The 24310-nt window shown below is 45.3% G+C and overlaps 1 protein-coding gene across 7 annotated transcripts in view; it reads right to left on the bottom strand.

Annotated features, from left to right (window-relative positions):
* The window catches only part of LOC147904679 (nuclear pore complex protein), an 80567-nt gene that overhangs the window by 11113 nt on the left and 45144 nt on the right, over positions 1 to 24310 (bottom strand). For 6 of the 7 annotated variants that reach the window (XM_087387953.1, XM_087387950.1, XM_087387971.1 and 3 more), the window contains 2 exons: positions 16331 to 16432; positions 10540 to 10686 (listed from right to left, as the gene is read on the bottom strand). In XM_087387953.1, the coding sequence (XP_087244079.1) occupies positions 10540 to 10686; positions 16331 to 16432 (249 nt within the window). The remainder of the gene's footprint in view (positions 1 to 10539; positions 10687 to 16330; positions 16433 to 24310) is intronic. The other variant, XM_087387959.1, reaches the window with a different exon arrangement.

The raw sequence follows: 24310 nt of genomic DNA, 5'->3' as shown, positions 1-24310 counted from the left end.
CCAATCTCTAGCTTGTGACCTGGAGCGCTGGGAGCCATCGATGCGTGTGAACAGAGTCGTGGAACACTCATGCTCCAAATCCTTTTACAACTACTGCAACTCGTCTTTTGAGAAAGTGACGGTTCTCGCGGCCGGTGTGGGCGGTAACGGATTGACTGAATGGGAACCCATTCGTCAATCGAGGTGGGAAAGGCCGATTCAAACACAAAGAAGAACTCTGTCCGCTTTCCTGAAGCCCAGGAGACCCCTAAAGGAGAATAGGGTACTCCAAATGAAGGGAGAGGGTGAAAGGAAGGTGAGAGAGAGAGAGGAATGAGCAAGGAGAGGAGTCAGCAAAGAGAGAGGGGGGGCAGCAAGAGGAGAGGAGGAAGGGAGAGGAGGGGAGGATAGAGGAGAGGAGTGGAGGGGGGGGGGGGGAGGGGGGGCTGCAGCAGCGCGGGAGGTAGAGAAGGGGAGAGAGGGAGGGGAGGCGCGGGGGGAGACGGGGAGCAGTAGGTAGGGGGGAGGGGAGGGAGGAGGCAGCACGCGGGGGAGGAGGCAGCGCGTAGGGGGGGGGTGCAGCAGCGAGGGAGGGGAATCGGGGGGGGGGGGAGGCGGGGGGAGCAATAGGTAGGGGGGAGGGGAGGGAGGAGAAGCAAGGAGGGGAGGGAGGAGGCGGGGGGAGCAGCAGGTAGGGGGGAGGGGAGGGAGGAGGCAGCGCGCGGGGGAGGAGGTAGAGAGCGGGGGCGGGGGGGGCTGCAGCAGCGAGGGAGGGGAGACGGAGGGGGAGGCGGGGGGAGCAGTAGGTGGGGAGGGGAGGGAGGAGAAGCAAGGAGGGAGGGGGGGGCAGCAAGGAGGGGAGCAGGAAGGAGGGCAGCAGGAGGGGTGGGGAGCAGCAGCAGGACTTCTTGTTTGTGGACTGAATAACATACATCTGATAGGGACTTTGATCGTTGAGGTTTCATGAATCTATAGGTGGAGGGGATGACTCCATGGATTAGCATTCTTGGGGGTTCTTTGTGCATGAGGATTCCGTACGAGAAGCATAAGTACGAGCTGTTTTACTTATACAAGCTGCTGGAAGGAGGTGTTGTAGATACATCATGTGTGGTTGATCTGTCGTATAAAGAACGACTGTGTGTATGAACAACTCTTGGTTGACACAGAGCTACAACAAGTCAAAGCCTTCTTTCCCCTCTTTCAAAGAGTCTGTGTGTTCCTGTGTGCGTGTTCTAGTCAGATTGTGTGGGAGATTGACTTGTTATTTGTGTGCTCTGGATATCTGCTTTGGAACCTGGTTCATAAGCTCATCATCTACGAGCCCACATAGCAGCTGATCCCTATGAAGTCTCAGCTATCTGACGTGGTAAAGTACATAATTCCTGGTTGTCTTTCCTTTTTTTTCCTTATCATCTTTTTGGCGATCCTGCTGGGGACAGGAGGAGTTTTGAATTGAGATTGGGTACTTAAGACAAAACGGCCCAGAAGATTGGCTGGGGAATGTTGCTTGAATTTCTGTGTGGTTAGGGATTGAAACTATGAAGACAAAGCCTCGCATGAGAGTGATTCATTGTGAGTTATGTGGGGAGTGTGGACACAGGAGAGAGAGATGCCTTGATGTTGAACTTTGGGTGATACGTCTCCGTGCTAAGCTTCAAAAAGCTTTGAAAGTGATTGCTCTTAGGAAGAATGCCAGTCAGATGCAGGGTAAGTTTTCTTCAGTAGAGTGATTATTTTTGTTTTCTTCCCAGAAGAGGTTGGGTGGTATTTCTAGTTGGAAGTGTGTTTGAGATAAGTTAGTCAAGAGGAGAGATGGCTCATGAATTTCCAGCTATTCTAGGAGGTGGATGGGCTTTTTGTAAAGGGTGCATGGAGGAAAGCACAGAGGCTTTTGTATGATTTTTGCTTGGAAGCTTTTTGAGAGATATACATAAATACATAGGAGGTGGAAGGAGAGCACCACTCCTATGGGGGGAGATTGTACCCAGCACGCTTGTTCTGTCTCTTCCATTTGTGAGTTTTGAGAGCTTGTGCGTATTTTTGAAGAGTGTTGCTGTGTTTTTCAAGGATTTGCACGTTCCGCGAGTGTTTTCCGTCGCACTCACTCCTAGGATAAGCTCCAAGTGGTCTGCCAAGCTCATCCAAAATCCTGTCATTCCACATGATAGGCTGCCTTTCAATCTCTGCACGGGTGGATGGGGGAATCCTGCGAAGAGTACTCCTGAAGTTGGCCCATGCTTTCAGGATAGCAACCATAAGAGGGGAAGAGGGAGACCTGAGGTGGGCTGTGGTGAAAACCCATCTAGTACTGTGTGTCCAATCCTCTCCTGAAGTGGGCGTGCGAGACTGTATGCATCTGATAAAAAAATCCTTCCAAGGCTCTTGCCCTGGCATAAGCCCTCTCACAACGAACTTGCATAGTAAAGCTCTACACTGTAGATCTGGGCTGTAGATCTGGGTCGATGATATTCAAACCCCCTTCTCTTGTAGGAAGAATCAAGGTCTCCCAAGCCACCCTGGCTGTAACATCAGGTGTGCCATCTAGACCACTCCGTAAAAAGTTTCATACAGGCCTCTTAAGCTGAGTGATACAATCCCTAGAGTGGCACCAACAAGAGCATACAAACCATGCTGTGGCTAGAAGAACCTGGTTAACCACCACCACCCTAGAGGCCAAGTCAAGTTTGGCTGAGCTCCAGTAAAGGAGCTTTCTTCTTATGCTTTCCAACACCGGAGCAAACTGTTGTGAAGGAGAGATGCCCACCCCAACCTGGAAGCCCAAATATCTGACGGAGACGCCCCTCTGTACCCAAGTGAAGCCAATATCATTACCCCAATCCGGGGTGTCATCCTCACAAATCCAAAAACCACTGGATTTATGCCAATTAATGTGTGCACATGCAGCCGTGCAAAACAAATCCAAGGCTGTCCGGAAGGAAGTGAGTGTCCTGGGGGAGGCATCCAAAAAAACAGCCGTGTCATCTGCCAACTCACTATCCAGGAGCTCTTCTTCCTGGCGGATAGGAAGCCTCAGCCCATAAATATCAGCTTGAGATCTAATGTAGATACTCATAGCTTTAGCCACAAATAGAAAAAGAAACGGGGTAAGAGGACATCCCTGGCGGACGGATCTGGAAATCTGAAACATGTCCCCTCTTACCCCCCCAATGAGCAACTGGCTATGGGCTGATCTGTAGAGAGAGGATACTCCTCTAATCCATGCATCTGAAAAACCAAAGCGAGATAGAGTACCCTCTAAAAAATCCCAATCTACTCTGTCGTAAGCTTTCTCAAAGTCCAAGAGTAGAATGGCCAATCTCTGGCGGCTATGCATGGCCCATTCTGAGGCCTCCCAAAATGAGAAAATATTATCAAAAATACTTCTGCCATGCACAAACCCTGTCTACGTGTCATGAATCAAATCTGGAAGAAAAACCTGTAGCCGCAGACTGATGGCTTTCGCCAGAATCTTGTAAAAAGTGCCAAAAGAGTGATGGGTCTCCATTGAGACACAAGATTCCTATTAGCCCCCTTTGGGATGAGATGAATGAGACCATCTGTAAGTGCGTCCGGCATCTCACCAGAGTCCCACACGCCCTGCAGGGCTGATGTAATGTGATCACCAATCTACTCCCAAAAAGTAATGAAAAAGGAGGGGATAAGTCCTTCTGAACCTGGGCACTTGCCCTTATGGAGGGCAAGTAATGCAGTCTTGAATTCTGCATTGGTGAAAGGTGTCCAGAGAAACATACATCTCATCCTTCACCAATACAGGGATACACTGCCAAATAACCTCTCTGGCATCATCAATGGCCTATGTGCCTGGATCTGCACTAAGAAGGGATGCAAAAAAATCTCAAGCTACACGCATGACAGCATCAGGATCTGACTGTAACACCCCGTCTCAGTCAACAAGCTGCAAAACACTATCTCTACTATGTCTGGGCCCATAAGTAGCGAAAAAGTGTTTGTTGACCCTGCCACCCATCTGAATCCAAAAGGATTCCCGTGCATGAAAGGCATATTCTGCTCTCTGATCCAACAATGTCTACAAATGAGCCCTTGCTGCAGCAAGGCGCTACTTAATCCAAGCATCTGTGGGCCTCTTTTGCTCTTCCCTCTGAAGGGACGCTAACTGATGGCGTATACCAATCTCACATCTGAGAATCTCACGTCTCCTAGAATCAACAACTGTATGATAATAGTCACTAATTCCGGATAAGGCTGTAGCTACCTGAGATGGGTGGACAGCTCCACCCTGTATGTGAGAAACCCAAATCTGTAAAATATCCTCCGTGAGGCTCTCCTCTGCATAAAAAGCTTCCAAAATCCTGACACTGGCAAAGCGTTCTCTCCGACGAGACTCAAGAATCTGCAACACCACTGGAAAATGATCTGAGGTGGAAACCCCAGTAGAAATGCATACAGATCCTTCTCTGTCAAGTGCCCAATCATCTACATAAAATCTGTCAATCTGTGCATGAATGGGCATGTGTATTCTCCTGTTCGACCAAGAGTACAGGAGTGACTCTGGCATAATATGAAAGGCATCATCCAACCAAGTGTCCCTGCCACTGAACTGAAAGAGGAAGGCATCCCAGGCTGCCCTCTCCAAAGAATGAATTCCACCCTATCTGCCTCCCTTTTTGTCTGAAGGAAACTCAACCATGTTGAAGTCGCCACCAATGATCCAAGAATCTGCAATGGGGGCCCAAGAGAGTAACTCCTTCCAAAAGGAGATCCGCTCCTCTCTGTTGTTGGAAGCATAAAGATTGAGAAGACCAATCTTACCCCCTCCAATCAAAATAATGATCCATTGAGCTCTAGAAGGGGAGATAATACCATGACCAACAACCAAGGGGAGAATAGAAAGAGAGACCGAAATGCAAGTACCTCCCCTTGTGCCCATAGCAGGCGACCAGAAGGTATGTCCTGAAAGCAGTTTGCCAGACTTAGAGCAATCAATGGCATCCAGCTTGTGTTCCTGGATAAAAAGAATATCAATAGCACCTCCAGTGACACCTGGATGAAGCTGGTTCAAGATCATCTACCTACGGCGACGGTATGAAACTCCGCCTAGGCCCTGTATGTTCCAGCTGACTATCCTCATCGACACGAGGATGCTGGATGGAAAGGCTTACCTGATCTAGTAGAGGAGACGAGCTTCCCCTGGGCCGAAACACTCCTGCTGAGGGCAGGAAACTCAACAAGTGAAAGGATCCCCACACCTGCTGAAAGGGAGGCCATTTTGCTAATCATGCTGAGGAAAATACTTACAGAAGGGTATGTGTGGCCATCCCTCCAGAGAGACATAAGACATTGGTGCAGGTCATGCCTACAGTGTCAGCAGATGAGTTCATGCTTGCTTATAATATCTTTTAGAAATGGGGAATAGATGCCATCGGTTCTCTACCCATGACAGCCAGGGGAAATTGTTATGTACTGACAGCTGTGGATTATTTGATGAGATGGGCCGAAGCGCTGAAGATTAAACACAAATATGCAAGTCCCTATTATCCTCAATGTAATGGGATGAATGAAAAATTTAATGGTGTGTGTATTAATATCATGGGAAAGATTATGAGAACACATGAGAAGGAGTGGGACCTTGCTTTGCACTCGGCTTTATGGGCTTACAGAGTTGCAGTAAAAGAAGGCACCCAGTTTTCACCATTTCATCTTGTTTACGAGAAAGAAGCTCTATTCCCTTGGAAGTAGAAATTCCTGCATTACAAATGTTAATGAAGATAAACGAGGATTCAAATTCTACTTTCCAGAACTGGTTATTGGATTTGCAGGAAGCACAAAGAGACAAACAAAAGGCGTTGGAACATTATGCTTAAATTCAAGAGGAGAATCAGAAGAGAGCAAACAGGAAATTCAGGGATAAGAAAATCGAGGAGCGTGATCTAGTTTTGAGATACAACAGTAGTCTGAATTCTACCTTCAAGAAGAAATTTGTGACACAAATGGGATGGACCTTTTCGTGTGACAAAGAAATTCAAAAATGGCTCATATCAACTTGAGGATTTGGATGGTCAGCATCATAAGAATAGAGTCAATGGCTTCAGACTAAAGCAATACTTTCATAGGATCATGAGTGTGGGCAGCTGTGGACCTACTCTAATGAAACCAGACAAGCTCGAAGACCTCATGGATGAGGATATCTCTGAAGAAATGCAAATCTTATATACCCCTATCTGCAAGATATGAATGTCTGCAGACTGGGGGATGGGCAAAATGATAGGACAAAACCTGTATCAAGTTTTTGAGCACTGTATATAGCTGTGGGTAGGCACATAGTTGTACATATCTAGGGTAGGTGTGGGCTTTTGGCATTTGTGGATTTTTCTTTCACAAGCATGATGGACTAATGTATAGTTTTTGAGACAATAAAGTATGTTTTGCAGGGACTTCATGGGAAATGATGAAATGCAATGTGGTTGTACCAGACCTCCAGAGCAAGGGTGTCCAATGTGTGGTCAAGTGAAATGTTTTTGGGGTCATGAAAATCAAGTCATGAAGGGTTTTTTTATTTTATTTTCCTGAGTCAATGTGCACTTGCATGTTACAGGAATTTGACATGTTCTGGTGTCCATGTCAAGGGGCTTTTCATGTGTGTGTACGGGGGTGCATGCTAATGTGTGTGCTAATTGTGTGAATAAAGGTCCAAAATATGCATTTAATGTGCCTTGGGGGGATATTTGCATTTTTTAAATGGAAGAGTGGTAAATTCTACGTGATGACGTGGCTGGAAAATCTGGAAGGGAATGTATGCATGCAAGGTGGCTACGTGATCAAGGATTGGGGATGCTCTAGCTGACGAGTGGGCTGATACGTGGAATGGCGGCTACTGGAGAGTGCTGGAAAACATTGATGAGCGAGAGAGATAGGTGGGGGTGAGAGAGCGGAAAAGGAAGAGAGGGGAAAGGATCTGCTGGTCGATGAACGGATGGTTCATGGGCTTCAAAGTGTTGTACAAAAGCAGTGCATCAAGGTGTAGAGGGTTGTGACGATCTGAGAGGGTGATTGGGCTGTGTACGGGCTGTCAACGGGGTGTGATGATCTGAAAACAAAAAAGGGCACAGGGCTGATGGACGATTAGCTGAGCGGAGAGCTAATGGGCTGATCGACATGAAGTACGAGTCACTTATTTTTTTGGGCTGTGGGTTTGTTACCTTTAATCACGCACAAGTGTGCAGGCTGCGTGGGGGAGTTTAGCTGGAACAGAAGACAGATTGGGAGTTGTCACTGCTGGAAGCACTCGTGATGTGGCTGCTTACAATTCTGAGTATGACGTACAGCTTGTGTGCAGATGCAATAGTGACTGAACGGAAGTCATGATAGGGACTTTGATTGTTGAGGTTTCATGAATCTATAGGTGGAGGGGATGACTCCATGGATTAGCATTCTTGGGGGTTCTTTGTGCATGAGGATTCCGTACGAGAAGCATAAGTACGAGCTGTTTTACTTATACAAGCTGCTGGAAGGAGGTGTTGTAGATACATCATGTGTGGTTGACCTGTTGTACAAAGAACGACTGTGTGTATGAACAACTCTTGGTTGACACAGAGCTACAACAAGTCAAAGCCTTCTTTCCCCTCTTTCAAAGAGTCTGTGTGTTCCTGTGTGTGTGTTCTAGTCAGATTGTGTGGGAGATTGACTTCTTATTTGTGTGCTCTGGATATCTAGATGCTCTGGAACCTGGTTCATAAGCTCAGCATCTACGAGCCCACATTGCAGCAGATCCCTATGAAGTCTCAGCTATCTAACGTGGTGAATTCCTGGTTGTCTTTCCTTTTTTTTCCTTATCAGCATGATCGACATGGATCACCATAGCCCTTGTCAGACGCAGAGCCATGGCCAAGAGACCGCACAAGACCGCATCCGCAGGCAGCCGGCAGCATTCTATCTCTGACTTCAAGCTCCCCCATCGTCCTGACAGGGGATGGAAAGGGGGATGTAGCCAGGATACTACATCGGATTTCACTTTGTACGCAGACATATGATATGATAGGATGATAGTGATGATGTAGATGATCATCCCGATATTGATGTTTATGATGTTGATATTGACGTTATTATGACTATGTAGCATTTAGCATGGGTGTTGATGCTACATAGTCTCATAGACCGATCGATCTCCCGAAGACTTTAATAATCTCTCTCTCATAGACCCATAGCTTGCTTGCATGGACCAGTGCCAGCCAGCCCTGATGGTGACTGACCTGAGTATGAGAATGATGATGATGTTGATGACGATGATGATGATGTCACTAATGATGATATGACTACATACTACTTAGCACTTAGCATTGAACATGGGTGATGATGCTCGTTTAGTAGCTCCACCATTTTTGCTTGATTTATATCAGTTTTCTATCAGTCTCATAGACCCATCGGTCTTCCGAAGACTTTAATAAACTCTCTCTCTCTCTCTCTCTCTCTCTCTCTCTCTTCTCATTCTCTTCCAAATTGATTTGCTTTGCTTTCTTTCATTACTTTGCTTCAAAAAGATTCAAGACAATCCCTACAAAAGTAAAAGATTTGAAAAATTGCTTTGCTTTCTTTCCTGACTTCGCTTCAGAAAGATTCAAGACAATCCCTATAAAACAAAAGATTTGAGAAATCTATTGCCATTCTCAGCCTCTAGTCATATCTAGATTACCATGCAGGAATCAAGCTACCATGCACAAAAAATTAGAGATTCCCATCGTGATTCAGGCCACAAGAAGAGATCAACGTGAAATCTTGTTTGTATCCACTTTTCATGTAGATCTTGTTCCACCATCCTATGGAAGGAGATCAACATGAAAAGTAGATTACGAACAAGATTGACAAAAGTAATGTGACAATCATATAAAATACAAGAAACAACTTCATTATTATTGGGATAGAAATTTAAAGAAATGAATGGAATTGCAATGACTTGGGATAAGTATGTACAAAAGATCTGCAATCATTTATGTGTACAGTTCTAGTCTACTCCCAACAGTAACGGAACCCAATTTCGACCTTAGAACTCATGACATGTCACACAATGTTGATCATCAGTAATAGGAACAATTGTAGATTGGGACTGATGATAAAAGATCAATACATGGATACCTTTCAGTCTTAGCTTAGAAGTAGTATCGTGGAAACACACAGAAACAATCAATAGTGGCATTATCATGTATTATTGAGGTTCCACAAATGCTACATGTACGACCAACAAGGTTACTCTTTTATGTGACCCGTGAGCAATCTTTGACTTCCAGAACACCCAATTTTTCCTACAAGAACTGCACACATGGAACTTCACTATTTCTTCATCCCAAAGTACAAAACTTGATCTCCTTCATTGTTTAATACAAGAACAAGTTGCATATATTTTCACCAATAAGCTTTCATACTAATAAATTGGCCTATGCAAAAACCAGCAACAACTCAAAGGGGGGGAGTAAGAATAAGTTGCTGGGCTTGTAGTTCGGCTCACAAGCCCTTGATTGTTTTCCAATTTTACATTTCGAAATATTGTAATACACCTTGTGCTTATGAAGTGCAATTTAAGTGTGCGAGTTGAGAATAATAAATTGCAAAATAAAGCGATTAAACACTACAAAAGGCATATGCGAACCTACATATATATGTAATGTTTCAATATTTTTGTAAATTGTAGATCTCTCTATCTCGTGTTTTGTGTTGCTACAACTAATATTCTAACAAATCTTGTTGCTAGAAACTTTTTTTTTGCCTAACAAATAAGCTGAAGGAACCTACATGTATAATTTAACATACTTCTAGTTAGGCTTTCTAGTCCATTTAATTGAAACTATAATGACTACAAATAGGCAGGGGCAATTACTAATTGTGCCTGCCATTGCACATACTGGACTACACAAACGTGCCTTGGAGTGATTTAGCTTCAATATGAGCAAAGAGGAAATTAGGCATGCCTCCTCGCTTTGGAATAGAGCCTATTTTGAAATGCACTAGCATCAGATGTAATTGAAGGGTTGTAGAATAGATGCCAACGTATGACCAATCTCAACGCTACATCTCATGCATAACTTATGTCCTCCAAAAAGTTTCCCCATTTCAGAGGAAAGTAATAACAAGGCCTGCCATACAGAGCATATTCATTTCACATCTAGCTTCCCCATTATCAGCTTTAAGATTGGCTTGGAACGACTATGACAAAGACATAAAACTCAACATACAAAGAGTTTCTCGGTCTTAGTGCAAGTCAAAGATGGTACGTGTTACTGATACAAACAGAGCATGCCAAGTAAAACAACTACCTTGCTATTTGTGAAATACCTTCAAACCATTCAAATTTGATATGTCAAACAACCTGTATAAATGTTGCAAACAAAAATGTGCAGAAATATCAAGGCACTTAGACCAGCTAAATTTTGACATTTGAGATATATGGCTGCTCTTTACTAGGTCCAACCAACAGCAAACACACCGATAGACCAACCCAAAGTCAACATGTTTTCAGCCACTGCTTGGAAAAGCTATTCTATTGAGCTGAACCCAAAACCAAGCAGTAAAGAGAAGTGCAATGACCAATACCTTATGCATCTCACCAAGACTCTGCTCGTCAATTTTACCATTCCCCAAAAGAGATGTGTGGGAAATCCCACCTGCAGCTGCACGCATTCTAGATGATGAGAGCAATGCATCTACCCTTCGAGGGAGCTCAGCACGAGGTCCTTGCAGCTGAACAAACATTCGATTCACCCAATGGCATCAGTATCAGTATCAAACGCATATGTGCAAGCACTCGACAATTGTTTAATCAAAGCATGTAATTCTCTCTCTCTCTCTCTCTCTCTCTCTCTATCCAGCTGCCGGTGAGGCTGAGGGAGAGGAGCTTGATGAGATGAGAGCATCATGGATTAGCAGTGAGAGTGTCCACTACGATGCTGCCAGACAAGGGACACACACTCCACATGTGACACGCAGAGGGACCAGAGCATACACGATCGAGGTTCGGTCTATCTCAGCCCTCCTCCAAGGTGACCGCCAGAGACGAGGCATCACCCTTGACATAGCCCACCGGATCCAGAGATCGAGGAGACCACACCCTCCCCCACTTCGAGAGACAGCTCGACAGAAACAGATACGAGAGCTCCTCACATCTCATCAAAAAGCCACTAGGTTACCTGGATATACGGAACCTGAGCATGTACAGGAGTGCTAGCTCTAAGCACCTTATATTTCTCTATTATTTTGCTTTTGCTACTCTAGTATTTTGACACTTGATTCACTAGTTTAGGCCCGTGAGGCCAATTGCAGACGTTCACATCTCTCTCTCTCTCTCTCTCTCTCATGTGACTTCAATGTGCCCCCTCCTCCACTCAGTGCGGACCACTCATACCTTGCCTTCTGTATCTCAATCGCCATGCCAGTCACGACCCCCCCCCGCACCCACTCATGTTCAGATCCATTTTGACCGTGCTCTTGACTCAGCCACTTGGCCTCAGAGCTCCCAGTCTTACTTGGAAATGGGATGGGCCTCGCCTATGCCTCAGATACCCTTGTCTCAGTGATACAGGAGGCTGCCACCAGATCCGTCCCCACGACTCGATCTGCATGTGTCCTAGACGGGAAGATGCCCCAAAACCCCTGGTTTGATGACGAGTGCATAGAGATGAGAGCCCACCTCACACATGAGCGAGCATTGGGACATTTGACTTCACCAGAGGCACAGCGGATCTCACGCCGAGTGACACCACGTAAGAAGTGGGCTTTCCTCATACACAGGATGGATGAGGTGATCAAATCCTTTCGTGGAGGGGATCCTACTATGGGTTGGGGGTTATTATCGGAGGTGAAACCACCCATCCCCATCACAGATCCAATGGTTTGGCACACACACGCATGCTCCCTTTATAATGTCCCAGGTCTGACTCCACCTGATATGTCCTCTATGCCTAGGCCCACTACGTGTCACTTGTTTATTGCACAGAATGTACGAGCTGCCCTTCTCTGGCTTCATAACCGGAGATCACCAAATCATAAGGGACTACATACTGGGCACTTTGCACATGGACAGGAGGTCTTGACCCCGGTTCTAGCACAATTGTTCAATCATGCCGTATGCCATGGCTTCCCGTCTACCTGGAGCACTACTACCATAATACTGATACACAAGGCAAGTGATCCCAAACACCGTCCATGGGCATATGCATCAATAATATCTCATCCAAGAGAGCATAACACTATCAGTGCATCACCTGCAATGTGTCAAAGCTGTCCCTCAGCATAAAATAACATCCATGTGCAAAGCGTCCATAAAAATAGCATCCCACAAGGCAATTTGGACCTATCAGCGCATCCAATAAGGATCGCAATGCATCCAAATGGCCTATAAATCATTCACTGCAACCCAATGCACACCACGAATGAGCGCACATGGCTCAAACTGCAACCAGAGTAATCTGCATAAGGTATGCTCAAGAAATCATGGTCCCACGACAATGACCACTACTGAAAATAGAACGTGAGATGCCTCAAAACATCGGCGCCATTGCATAATCCGACTCGGCAGAAAATCTACAAATATCTCTCTTCTGCGGAACTCCAAAATCCCAACCAATGAGTGAGAAATGGGAGTCAACACTTGTCCACTGCCATGTGGCATAAATCTAAGGTTTCAAAACCTTAGAATGAAAAATACATAACAGAGAGACGAAATCCAATACAAAGAGATCTATAACTCTGAAAATACTCCACCGAATCGCGCAAGAACTGACAGGTAAGGGTTTTTGGGCGTCCGGAACGCAATGGGACAGACGGTTTTGAAAACCGTGGTCTCAATCACTGGGTCTAACACATGGACTGAAAAACGTTTTTGGAAACAGAACTGTTTGTAAACTCCACCGGAGTGCGAATGATGAACAACATAGAAGTTTTAGGACCTCCTGAGTCCACCGGAATAGACAGATCTGCAAATGGTTGCTCTAAACTTGAGTTCCAACACCCGGGCAGAAAAACGTAGAAACTGACACAGTGAGTCAAAAATCTAATGAAATGATCCCAAATTCAAGAATGAAGGTGTTTCCAAGCTCCTGAAGTAAAATGGACACCAAAAACGAGGCATAGTTGCCTCTACAAGTCAATACGGAGTCTCTGTCGTCGAACGGAACAGGGAAAAGCTTTTAAAACGACTTTTTCTTTGAAAATACTTAACATGCTCTCAAAACCACTTCGCAAAACGAAAGTGACTTTTCCAAAGGTTCCTTCAAGGTCTCTGCGCACTCAGATGCAAGTAAAATCACCCACAAACCTTTCCACAGAGCTTCTCCTTCCTCTCACAAAGCTACTGAGCTTCCAGGCGTTCACGCACGCTCAGCTAGATCACCCGAGCCCTGATACCCGTTGAGAGTGCTCTCAACGGAATCAAGAACGGAAGAGGGAGAGAGAGAAACAGAGAGCCACACAAGTTTTGGTGGGTGCAGAACACCCTAATGTTCTTTTTCATTCATTTATATATGTGTTTGAGTATTGTACATAACCGGGGTAAAGGCACAGTGACCTTTAACCCCCACATACACAACTCAGATTACTTGTGGATGTCACATGACAAATATCCCTCCCTAAAGACATGAAGTATATTACTACTACTACTACTAGTTTCGACATTAAGTTCTGAAGGATGTGCTAGGCGACTTTAGATTCCCTACCAAGTGTGTTTTTCTCATGATCGAACTTTGATTTGGTCTCATACGTCTCTTTGGCCTTCAATAGACGTTAAAATAATCCGCTTAGCCTATTGCACCGTCACCTCCCTTCTACTCTAGTCTGCTCAACCCAACCGCCCTTTTTGCTCAGCCCAACCTAGCCTAGCACCCTCCCCTCAGCTCAACCCATCAACCCCCCCTGTCCTTTTATAGACAACCCCTACCTCCCCTCCAACCCACTCTCTCCGCCCACCAACACCCGCTCTAGCCTACTAGAAACCCTTGGCCCTGACCTAGACTTTCTTACTTTGAGCTCTCTACTTGTTCTTTGTCACTCACCTCTCTGCTCCAACCAACATTGGGATTCATCTTCAACTTGAAACACCTTCCCTCCCTAGTGAATCTTCCCATATGTTAATGCTTGGGTGGTGGTTGGCTATGGTACGATATCCGACAGTTGTAAAAGCTTCAACTATATAAGCACATAATGCAACCGAGAATAGGGTCAATGGAAAAATGAGCTCTAAAGAAGAGAAAAAGAGGAGAAAACAAAGGGGATTTTTTGTAGCATCCACCTTTATTGATGTGGCAAAGCAAACCGCAATAGAGACCCGCATAGACGGAGGGTTGCAGTTGTCTGGAGGAGTGGCAATCCTCTCCGATCCCACCTACACACAAAGATCACAATCACCAGCATGGATGAGCATGCATGCTATATGTGGATCCAACTCAGAAGACCCCAGAACATAGACGTGTACATTGCAGCAAGCTACTTTCATTCGAGACATCCGATTATGTCAAGCCGGCCTCAAAGAGAGGGCAAAACTCACCATTCCTAGCACTTAATAAGGACATCCAAAGTATCAAGTAATTGGGTAAGTCTTGCTCATGGAGGACTTCAATGCCAGGACTAAGGATGCACAGCAGAGATATTGGATTTACAAGGGGATGACCTAGCACTACGTAACCTCAAGATTCAGGAGGTCTAACGTGGATCAAGAATCCACATGCAAGATCTCCCATCATAGAGTATGAAAGGCATTTGCCAGTCATGTGCACCAGTCACGAGCTACTCATTTATAATAGACTATCCTCCTCCACATACATGATACTACCAATATGACACTGATCATTCCCTAGACCACATCGATAGTAGTTATCTTGTCACTTTCTTAGATCGTGTAGATAAGCAGCTAGACATAGATAATAAAGCTCTTCCTCTCACTAACGCAATTCTTTCCCATTTACAATAAGAATCCACACCTCAGAATGGTTGGTACGATGGTGCGTGCAAAGTGATTACACAATGTTGGCACCCTTAGATCAACCAAGGACACCTCGCTCACAATCAGACTATGAAAGAGTATCGACGTTTAGTGCAACAAAAGAAACGACACTTTTTAGCCCACCATGAACAAGAGCTCTTAACTGTCCTTACAACAGGAATTCCAAAGAATTTTGGATGAAGCTATTGTCCTGTCAAGGACCCTAGCCTCTAGAAAGGTTGTGGGTATAGTCTACAATGTTTCTAAGCAAACCAATGCTTGAACTAGAGACCCCACCACACCCACGCTCTTCACCACATCCCACCTAAAAGAAGCCACCAAGAAGCTCCAAAATAACAAGACAAGGATTAGGAAGGATTCCAAGCAGAACTCCTAACCAATGGTGGGTGATACTTCCTCCAATCCTACTAATAACTTGGGTGATACAACAAAGCTCCATCGCACTTTAAATCCTCTGTCATCAGTTATGTTAACCGTAGTAGGGTTAGAATGAATTTGGTTCTTCATATGAGGGAAGTACTGCACAACCAGAGGCGTAATAGGTGCATTATTACTAGTTTTAGTAAATAGAGTAACGCATTCATTCCAGGGCTTTTCCAAGTTGAGGATACCATGTTGATTGAGAAGGCGAACATTTCATTCCAAAGGAGCTTTTGAGGTGCAATTTCAACTTTGTTTTAAATCAAGGATTGAAGGCCCAAAATCCTATGAAGCACTCAAGAAACCTTAGAAAAAGGAGCATCGAACCACATGTCCTACATTCACAAGCATGTAGAACAAGTGGTTGGACCTACCCCCTGTCCAGGTATCTGGTGAACAAGAGTTTCTGGCTCTGCCTCAAGATCCTTGCAGAGTGCTCTGGTCTAGTTCCTACCTCTCAAGTTTTTCTAATACCTGGTTACCTCGAGGACATAGAGGGCTGCACAAAGCGCTGCTCTGGACCATCTCATGTCAATTAAACCATGAGTCAACGAACTGTGGTATTGACCTTGGATTTCATGTTATCGGTCCCCAGTCTCCACATCCTGCATGTGGCATAGTATGCACAACCTAAACTCTTGTGGCCTTATGCCAACCCCTGTCTCACCGCCTTTATCACAACTCTGCATACTGAGACTTCGTGTTTTTCCCTGTTTTTCTTGTCATTTTTCTGGAGGGAAGGTGGAGGTGGGGAGAGAGAGAAGGAAGCATTGGAAGATCCCCAATCAGAAGCTCCAGTTAAATATACTTGATGGTTGTGATAGTTACAAAAATTGGAATGGAAACAACAATTAGCAATCACGTTATTTATCATGCTTCAACAACCATCTTTATGATCCCTTCAAGGTTCTAGCAAAATTATGGGTATGCTCGAAGCATCAATTTTCCAATTTTCCCTTTCAAACAACTGACCTGCAGGGAAAGATTTCGCAAGCGTACACCTAGTTGTGCTTCGCCTTTTGTTAGAGGTATACGAAACCCCTTACCCTCTAAAGCCTCAACAATTCTCATCACCTGCCAAGACACAGAATTCAAGACAAATGAATTCCAACATGTTTATCCTTTCATGAGTTAGGTTTACAAAAAATGCGGGAAAAAGTGAACTCACATAAACATGTAATTTCACCATTACTACAATTTCTAAAACAAATTAACTAGCCTGTCAGCATCTTGCTATGTGCCTATACCACATGCTTCTCTACTCAATTCTAAAATAACATTATAAATGTATGCAAACATGACCATACTACTAATGTTTGAGATGCTGCCATTACTGCTTTTCCAAAAGGATACCAATTAAGGCTGCAAGCAAATAACTCATTTTCCATTCTATTCTGCTACAACGGGCTTTATTTGCACCTCATTCACTACAAGTGGAAGGCATTTCCAGATCATTCGATTTCTCTCTTTCCCCTCATTATCGGTTTGCTCTTGGCTCCATGATATAGTCCTTCTAGTCAATCATAAATGCTCTTCAAAAGCACTGAGAACATTCCTTCGGAAAGTTCTCAGCTGAATGATAGCATGCTTTCTTGGCCCAATGCTATGCCTTACACAAGTAAACTTTAGAATATGGCAGCTTTGAAGCCTCGGAAAGACATCTTCACACTTGTGCACCAGAATTGGGCTACACCCAAAGATATTTATTGGATTTTCTACAATCATAAAAGCAGGTTTGAGAACTTATGAAAGGAAAAATAACAACATTAAAATGTACAAAAAAATCAACCACCTACACTCTGCAGCCACAGTCACCATTACATAAAGTCTCAGAGAAGCTTCTATAGGTATATAAATTGTGGTGTACTTTAAAGAACTCAAGAGCGGAACTACAACAAAGAATGTCATATGAAACCAACAAAGTCCAAAAAGATCTTCTTGCCTTCAGGCACCATCTTATTCCAGTTGTTGCAAGAAAGGAACTTCCTTAGCAGAGCCCTTTCATAGCGCATCTCTCTTTTGCATTTACACTCTTCACTTTTAAGGAGGCAGTACTTTACAAAAAGAAAGTTCAGCAACCCTACTGCCCCCACGGGACTCATTTCCCTAATGTCTGACACTTGACAAGATGTCTCCAGGACCACATACATCCAGTGTATCCTTGCTTTCGGTTTGTTTCAATATTCCTGATGGGTGTGCTAGGCACCTCTAGGTCCAAGGGGGTTTGGTCACATGATGTATTTCTGCATGGTCTCATGGGCTTCTTTGTCCTTTCACACATGTTAATAACAAGGGAATTCTACAAGCAAGAGCTCAATCCAATGGAGAAGTCTAAATGCAACAGTACCTCAGCGAACATATCTCGATGTTCAAAAGGCACACAATCTGCAAAATAAGAACCAGCTCCTATGATTTAGAGATGGAAAAAGGCAGATGGACTAGACAAAGAATTTCAAGGCAGGCAAGAATCCATAGTATCTGCCCAATAGGGGAAATAGAAAATTAGGAGCACAAACTTGTTCACTATAGAGCATACATGCATTCAAGGAAAAGTACAGGGAACAGTACAGCGGCAATGCCCTCAGCCTAAGGTCCAAGGAACTAGGTGCATAACTGAAGGAGCTTTGGGACACCATAAAATTCTGGACATGGCTGACCAGTTGGCCAAGCACATACTAACAACTTAGGAATTTTTGGAAATTGTATCAGATGCATGTACATTGTAAAGAGCTACTATTGTTTTGATAGTGGTTTCTAGTCCCATAGATCCTGCACGGTCTCAAGAGGACTTTAATACAACCATCAGAAACCCATTCTGCTCAGCCCCCCCTCCCAGCCTTGACATAAACCCCCTCTAGCCCCTTAGCTCTTTAGGCCCCCTTTCTAGATTAAAGCTCTGAACTGGGAGGATCCACCCACCGAGTAAAGGGAGAATTGAGGGGTTCAGAGAGAAGAGGCACAACATGGATCTAGAGGACAGAGATATGCACTGGTAGCCCTTTTCCAAAGACACACCAAGTGATTCACCAAACTTCAAACGAATCAAGGGATTATGCTTGCAAAATGCAAGACGAAAAGATTTGTACACTACAGCTTGAGGTACAAGAGCTCAAGCATAGAGACTGACAATAATGGAGCAGATAATCGACAAGATGAAGAAAGAAGAAAGGGAGGCAATAGTGAGAGGTAATCAAACATTACACATCCTCCCCCCTATGCATCTCGTCTCATCAATTAGAGAATAAGTAGCAAATGACTTCAACAAAAGCTTTCTTCTTTTCTTTTCTTTTTCAAGAAAGAGACTTCTATTCAGTATGAGAAAAAACCCACGAGAGCAAGGGGAATACATCATGTAACCATGAGGATAAATAAACCCCCTCCCGCGAGAGCAAGCTCAAAGCGGAATACATCATGTAACCATGAGGATAAATAAACCCCCTCAAAATGAGGTGGAAAACAACCAAGGCTGAGGCTGAAAGTGCCACCTCAATCCTGTAAGACTCTCAGAGAAGAAAGGAGAATCCTTCCATTCCCTGAAGAAAGACGCCCTCCTAGCTGAGGCTACACGGGAGTCTCCCTGCATGCTCGTCCATACGGCCATCGAAATATGCATGGTGTCTGTCCAGATACTAGCCAATGTGTGCGAGGGATGAACCACGTCTGGCTCTCCACATATGCCAAGCTGCTATGCTCACCAGTATCTCCCAAGAGGTATCCATAGAGGCATGTACTACTGCAAAAGGAAGGCGTGGTACCACATCCAAAGAACAGGACTCAACCTGATGACGTCGAATCGAAATGACCCGAGAAGAGTCATGTCTCTCATAAAAGACCTGAGGCCCAGTAAGAGAAAGCCAAGCCACTGAGCCCCATGTCATAAAGAATGGGGAGTGCACAAAGTGACTGAAAATCCTGGCTACCCCCATCCAAATCATCCTCGCCTCTCTGCAATCAATGCTGAATCGTCTCCTACAAAGCAAAGAGGCAACAAGGGCAAGTAGGGTCGCCTCCGAATCTAGATCTCCAAAGGTTCACTGCAATCCCACCATGGATAGAAAGCCAAAAGAAAAGAGTGATCTTTCTATTCCTGTGGGATTTCCAGAGTCTCCTCCAAAAGCACCTCTGCAAATCCGCATCGATATCAAATGCCTCCCAATGAGGAACTCTGGAAGGTCTCCAACCTCTACTACTGAGCTAGAATCTCCTGGCATTACTGATCGTGTAGCGAAAGAAGGGGATGCTCTTCTCTCAATGCCCTGCGTCAATCCTATTCCACCTCCACCGGCCACGAAAACTATTACATTGTCTAAAGACGAGTTGCAGCAGCTCAAGAAGGACGTAGAGATTAAATGCTCTACCATGTTGATCGCACGCATCTTTGGGTCTCACCCTTCCAGATCCCAAGCTAGAGACTGGATGCTTGCGTCTCTTCCTCCAGACCTCACTCCACGACTTTTAGATGTTCGTCTTTAGGGACAAGGTTTTTTCCAGGTTGTCTTTGACACTCCACAGGCTGTGAGCACCTTGCTCAAAGCTGAGATTTTACACCTGGGACACATGAAGATTTTCCTTGACGCCTTCAATCTTGGTTTCGACCCAGTGGAGGTAGACAAGGAAATTTTTTCGCTCTTCATCAAATTTTCCGGGCTTCCCCAAGTTTACCATCGACTTCTTCCTGTTATTGGGGAGCATTTCGGCGTGGTTGCTGAGATCCCCCCCCTCCCTGGGTTGCCGTTGACTGCAGTAGAGGTAACCAGGGCTGATGGGGTACCTAAAGTTAGGACCCTCTGTAAGAATCCTAACCTCACGATGGACCATGTTATGCTTTAGCGCCCTGATGGTTCTTTCTTTCGCCAAAGAGTAGAGATTGCAGGCAGGCAGGACCAGTGCAAGATATGAAGGACCATTGGACACTTCACCAGGGATGCCCCAAGAAGAAGAAAAGCCCCAAGAAGCCTTCCGGTACAGCAGTCTTCCCACGGCCTCGACAGGGGGTGGTACAGGTCCAGCACTTGCTCCTCAGCCTCGACAAGGGGGTAATATAGGTCCAACACCTGCTCCTCAACCTCGACAGGGTGGTCCTCCTTAGGGTGGTGGTACAGCTTCTACACGCTAGAGTGCTCCTCATCGACAAAGCACTCCTTTGGTACTGTCGCCTATTGCCTCCGGTGCCTCACGACCTTTAGGGGCATCTGCCACACCTCGTTGGGTTCCGATTCGTGTGTCGATTCCACCTTCAGTTCACCAGGATGCATTAGTTGACTCTGCTTCAGTTCGGGATGTCCCTCTAGTCTCACCTCACACTGTTCGAGACGCTTCAGTTTCAACCTCCTCCCCGGTTGTAGCTTCTCCCCTAGACCTAGCGGGTCCCCCTTTATCTGGTTTGGTGCCAGACCCTCTCCCCGTTCTGCAGGCAGGAGAGGTCTCCGCTGTCGTTCAGACACAGGGTAATATCCATCACCAATCAAGGTGAGGAGGCCGATTCAAACACTTTTGAAGCTACGTCCATTCCAAAAAGCACTGCAGGAGAATGAAAGAGGCGAAAGGTGAAGATGGGGAGACAAGAAGCAAATGAAGGGGATGGCAAGGGGAGGCGAAAGAGGTCGGATTAGGGAGGGGAGAAGGAGGAAAGGGGCGGGGGAGGCGGTCTAGAAGGGTAGGGGGGAAGGAAAGGGAATGGGGCAAGAAGGAGAGGTGGATAGGGGGTGGTAGAACGAGCGGGGAGGAGGGGCGGGGAGGGGCGGGTAGAAGGGGCGGGTAGGGGGGGCGGGCTGAGGGGGCGGGTAGGGAAGGAGAGGGCGGGGAGGGTAGGGGTGGGTAGGGGAGTAGCGGGCGGGGAGGGTAGGGGCGGGCTGAAGGAGCGGGGAGGGGAGGAGAGGGCAAGGAGGGGAGGGGCAGGCTGAGGGGCAGCGAGGGAGAGGGCTGCGAGGTAGAGGGAGGGAGAGGGCTGCGAGGGAGAGGGGCAAAGAGGGAGGGGGCTGCGGGGAGAGGGAGGAGGGGAAGGGGAGCAGTTTGGAATGGGGAGAAGGAGCAGTCTCTTTAAAATTACCAACTATAGAACTTCAACAAAAGCTTTCATCAGAGTTAGAGACAAAAATCAATACACAAACAAAGGAGCAACAAGCAAGAGAAGAAAATTGGAGGAATTCCCAAACAATACTGCTGAAATTAGATTGGGAAGTAAACCCTAAGAAGAGGAGTCAAGAATGCCAACAATAGATCTCAGACATGTTCTAGAGACACAGAGACTCCCTATGGGACCCCAATAAGGCCCAAGCAAAGCTCAGACTACTTATGATAGACACACGATACATGATACATGCTAGGACATGACAATAACTACTCCCGACACATGGAGTCTTTTCACCTATTATTCCTAGGTTCATCAATTATCCCTTGGAGATGTGATAGACACCTCTAGTTCCCTCCATGGGGCGCAGTTCTTTGGTCTCATAAGATTCTTTTGCCGTTCACAGACATTAATAAACCTTTCTTCCTTTCTTTCTTTATTTCTTTCATTCTTCCTTACCACATCCCAAGTTAGAGCACACACCCATCCGCTTCCACATACAACCATTATTACTACGACCATTCATTGGACGACACTCATGGTAGTTATCTAGAACTGCCCTCCTACAAAATGTAGATAACCAATCAACATTGAACGATAGCTCACCTCCTCATACACTCCATTACTTAACAGCACAACACTCTTTACCCTTCACAACAGCTGGTAATAGGTATGATGACGAGTCCAAAGGCATAAGATGCCATGGAGGGAACAGACGAGGCACCAATATCGCCGGCTATTATGATGCGAGAAATGCAAGTTTCTTGCAAAGCATGAGCAAGAACCCCATAACACGTTTTAGTGTAGTAACGCCAAAGACTTATGGTGGAAACTCATAGAAAAGAGATCACCTTTCCTTATCTAGATGTCAACACGGAGTATGCTGCTACCCTCTGTAACGTCACCAATTAGCATACACCTGATATAACAACCTTTTCTCAACCCCCCAGCTCGCACTCTTCACCAAGCCACTGCTGAAGGAGGTTATCAAAAGCTCACACATATTTTACAATCCTATTGATGCATAATTGTTCACAATTATGCATGGGGAAGATTAATGAGAGATTTCAAGCCGAAAGTATTATCCACGGGTGGGAAATTCTCAACTTGATCCTAGCCAAACTCTTAATGAGGCATTGTGCAAAGGTTTCCCGACCCTTAAACAACCAACACCATCATCCCTAGCTCTTAATGATACTATTGAAAGAAGGTACCATCTGTCAATGAAGACCTCCTCCCAACATAAAGTAAAAACTTGATGTCCATCTCTATTTGTTTAGATCTCTTGCACAATCTGAGTCACAAAATCCCTAAGAATATCTCCTAGCCTATACCTGATTCATTCTTGAGTGCCCCTAGTGTACTTAAGGACATGTATGACAGCCACCCATTGATTCCTCTTGGCAGCATGGGAATTGTTAGCACTTAGCTTTAGTATGGCCTTGTTAGGCCACAACTTTAGTCAACCCTCAGGTTGACTTCATTGGTCACATCTTTGATTGACTTTGGGGCCTATAGGCCTCCACATGTACTTTCTTCAGTGTCAATTTGCAACTACTTTGAGCTCTTTCAGCTGTTGCTTGCTCTCTTGCATTCCATTGCTCCTTGCACACGACAGTGGTATCAAAGCAGTGTTCTTGACTCTTATCAGCTTCCCCCGTCCTCAGCTTCAGCTCAACGCAACAGCCACCAGCTCATTTTCAAGATTAGCAGCTCGTTTTTTGTGACATCAGCTCGTTTTTGTGGTCCACTTGAAGACTCAGCCCTGCGACAGCTTTGCACAGTCCCACAACTATTCCCATATTTTTTGCCATTTTCGCAGTCATTGCAGCTTGTATCTGCTGAGAACATCAGATTTGGAGCTCCATCCTGTAAACCGTCGCGAAAAAGAAGCTCAGCTTGCAGTCTCGACTACAGAAACCTGTTTATGGAGTTGAAAAACAGTTCTAGGACTGTTTTTTTACGTTTCCAAGTTCCATTTCAGATTTTTTCGCTATTTCTGACACGTCCGTACACAGGCGACTATGTTCCGCACATGTCCGTACATGGTTGTACAATCCGCACATGTCCATACACACATGTACAATCCATACGGACATCCGTAAGGTATGTACAATTGTACGAATTCGACATTTTTGTCAAAATTCGCTCCGTACTACGGGTGCCTTGCTATCCGTACAATTTCTGACACATGGCAGTTTGTATAGCACACGTGGTAGTCCATATAGTCGTACAGATTCTGACACATGGCAGTTCGTACAGCACACGTGGTAGTCCATACAGACAAGATTCTCTGCAAGTTCCCACTTCCAATAACTTCTGCAACAACTGGGTTTGTTTCTAACTCATATTGGCTTGATATTTATGGTAATTGCAATCAAAATGGGGGCTTTTACAGATTTTCCCTCTTTTTGACATATTTGCCCTCTCCAAATTTGGGGCTTTTGCAGAATTTGCTGATAATTGCAGTGGCCTAGCCTAGTACAGCCTAGAGGTGACATTTGGGGCTTTTGAGTCATATTTGCTCAAATTTGCAATGACATTGGCTTATTTGGTCACATTTTGGGGATTTTTCAGATTTTCCCTCCATTTGGCACATTTGCCCTCATTGGGGCTTTTGCCCAAATTGCTTCTTTTTCAGCTCTCAGATTGCCTTGTAAGATATTGTCCCCTCAATTTCACACACTCAGCTTGCAAGAATTTGGGGCTTTTGCTCCCGTTCTTGCATTTGTGTAACACTATTGCTGGACAGCCCTTTGCAGGAGGGTGTTTCCCTTGAACAGACATTTGCACTTTTGCAGTCTATCTTGCAGGACATTCTTTGGGGACAGCCCTTTGCAGTTTTGTTCAATGTTTGAGCAGCCCTTTGCGGCATTTACCCT

This window comes from Dipteris shenzhenensis, chromosome 2 (assembly GCF_047967505.1).
Source record: "Dipteris shenzhenensis isolate YYH24624 ecotype China chromosome 2, Dip_SZ_1.0, whole genome shotgun sequence".
Classification (NCBI taxonomy): Eukaryota; Viridiplantae; Streptophyta; class Polypodiopsida; order Gleicheniales; family Dipteridaceae; genus Dipteris; species Dipteris shenzhenensis.
The sequence above is the reverse complement of the archived record's forward strand: the minus strand, read 5'-3'. Positions and strand labels throughout refer to the sequence as shown.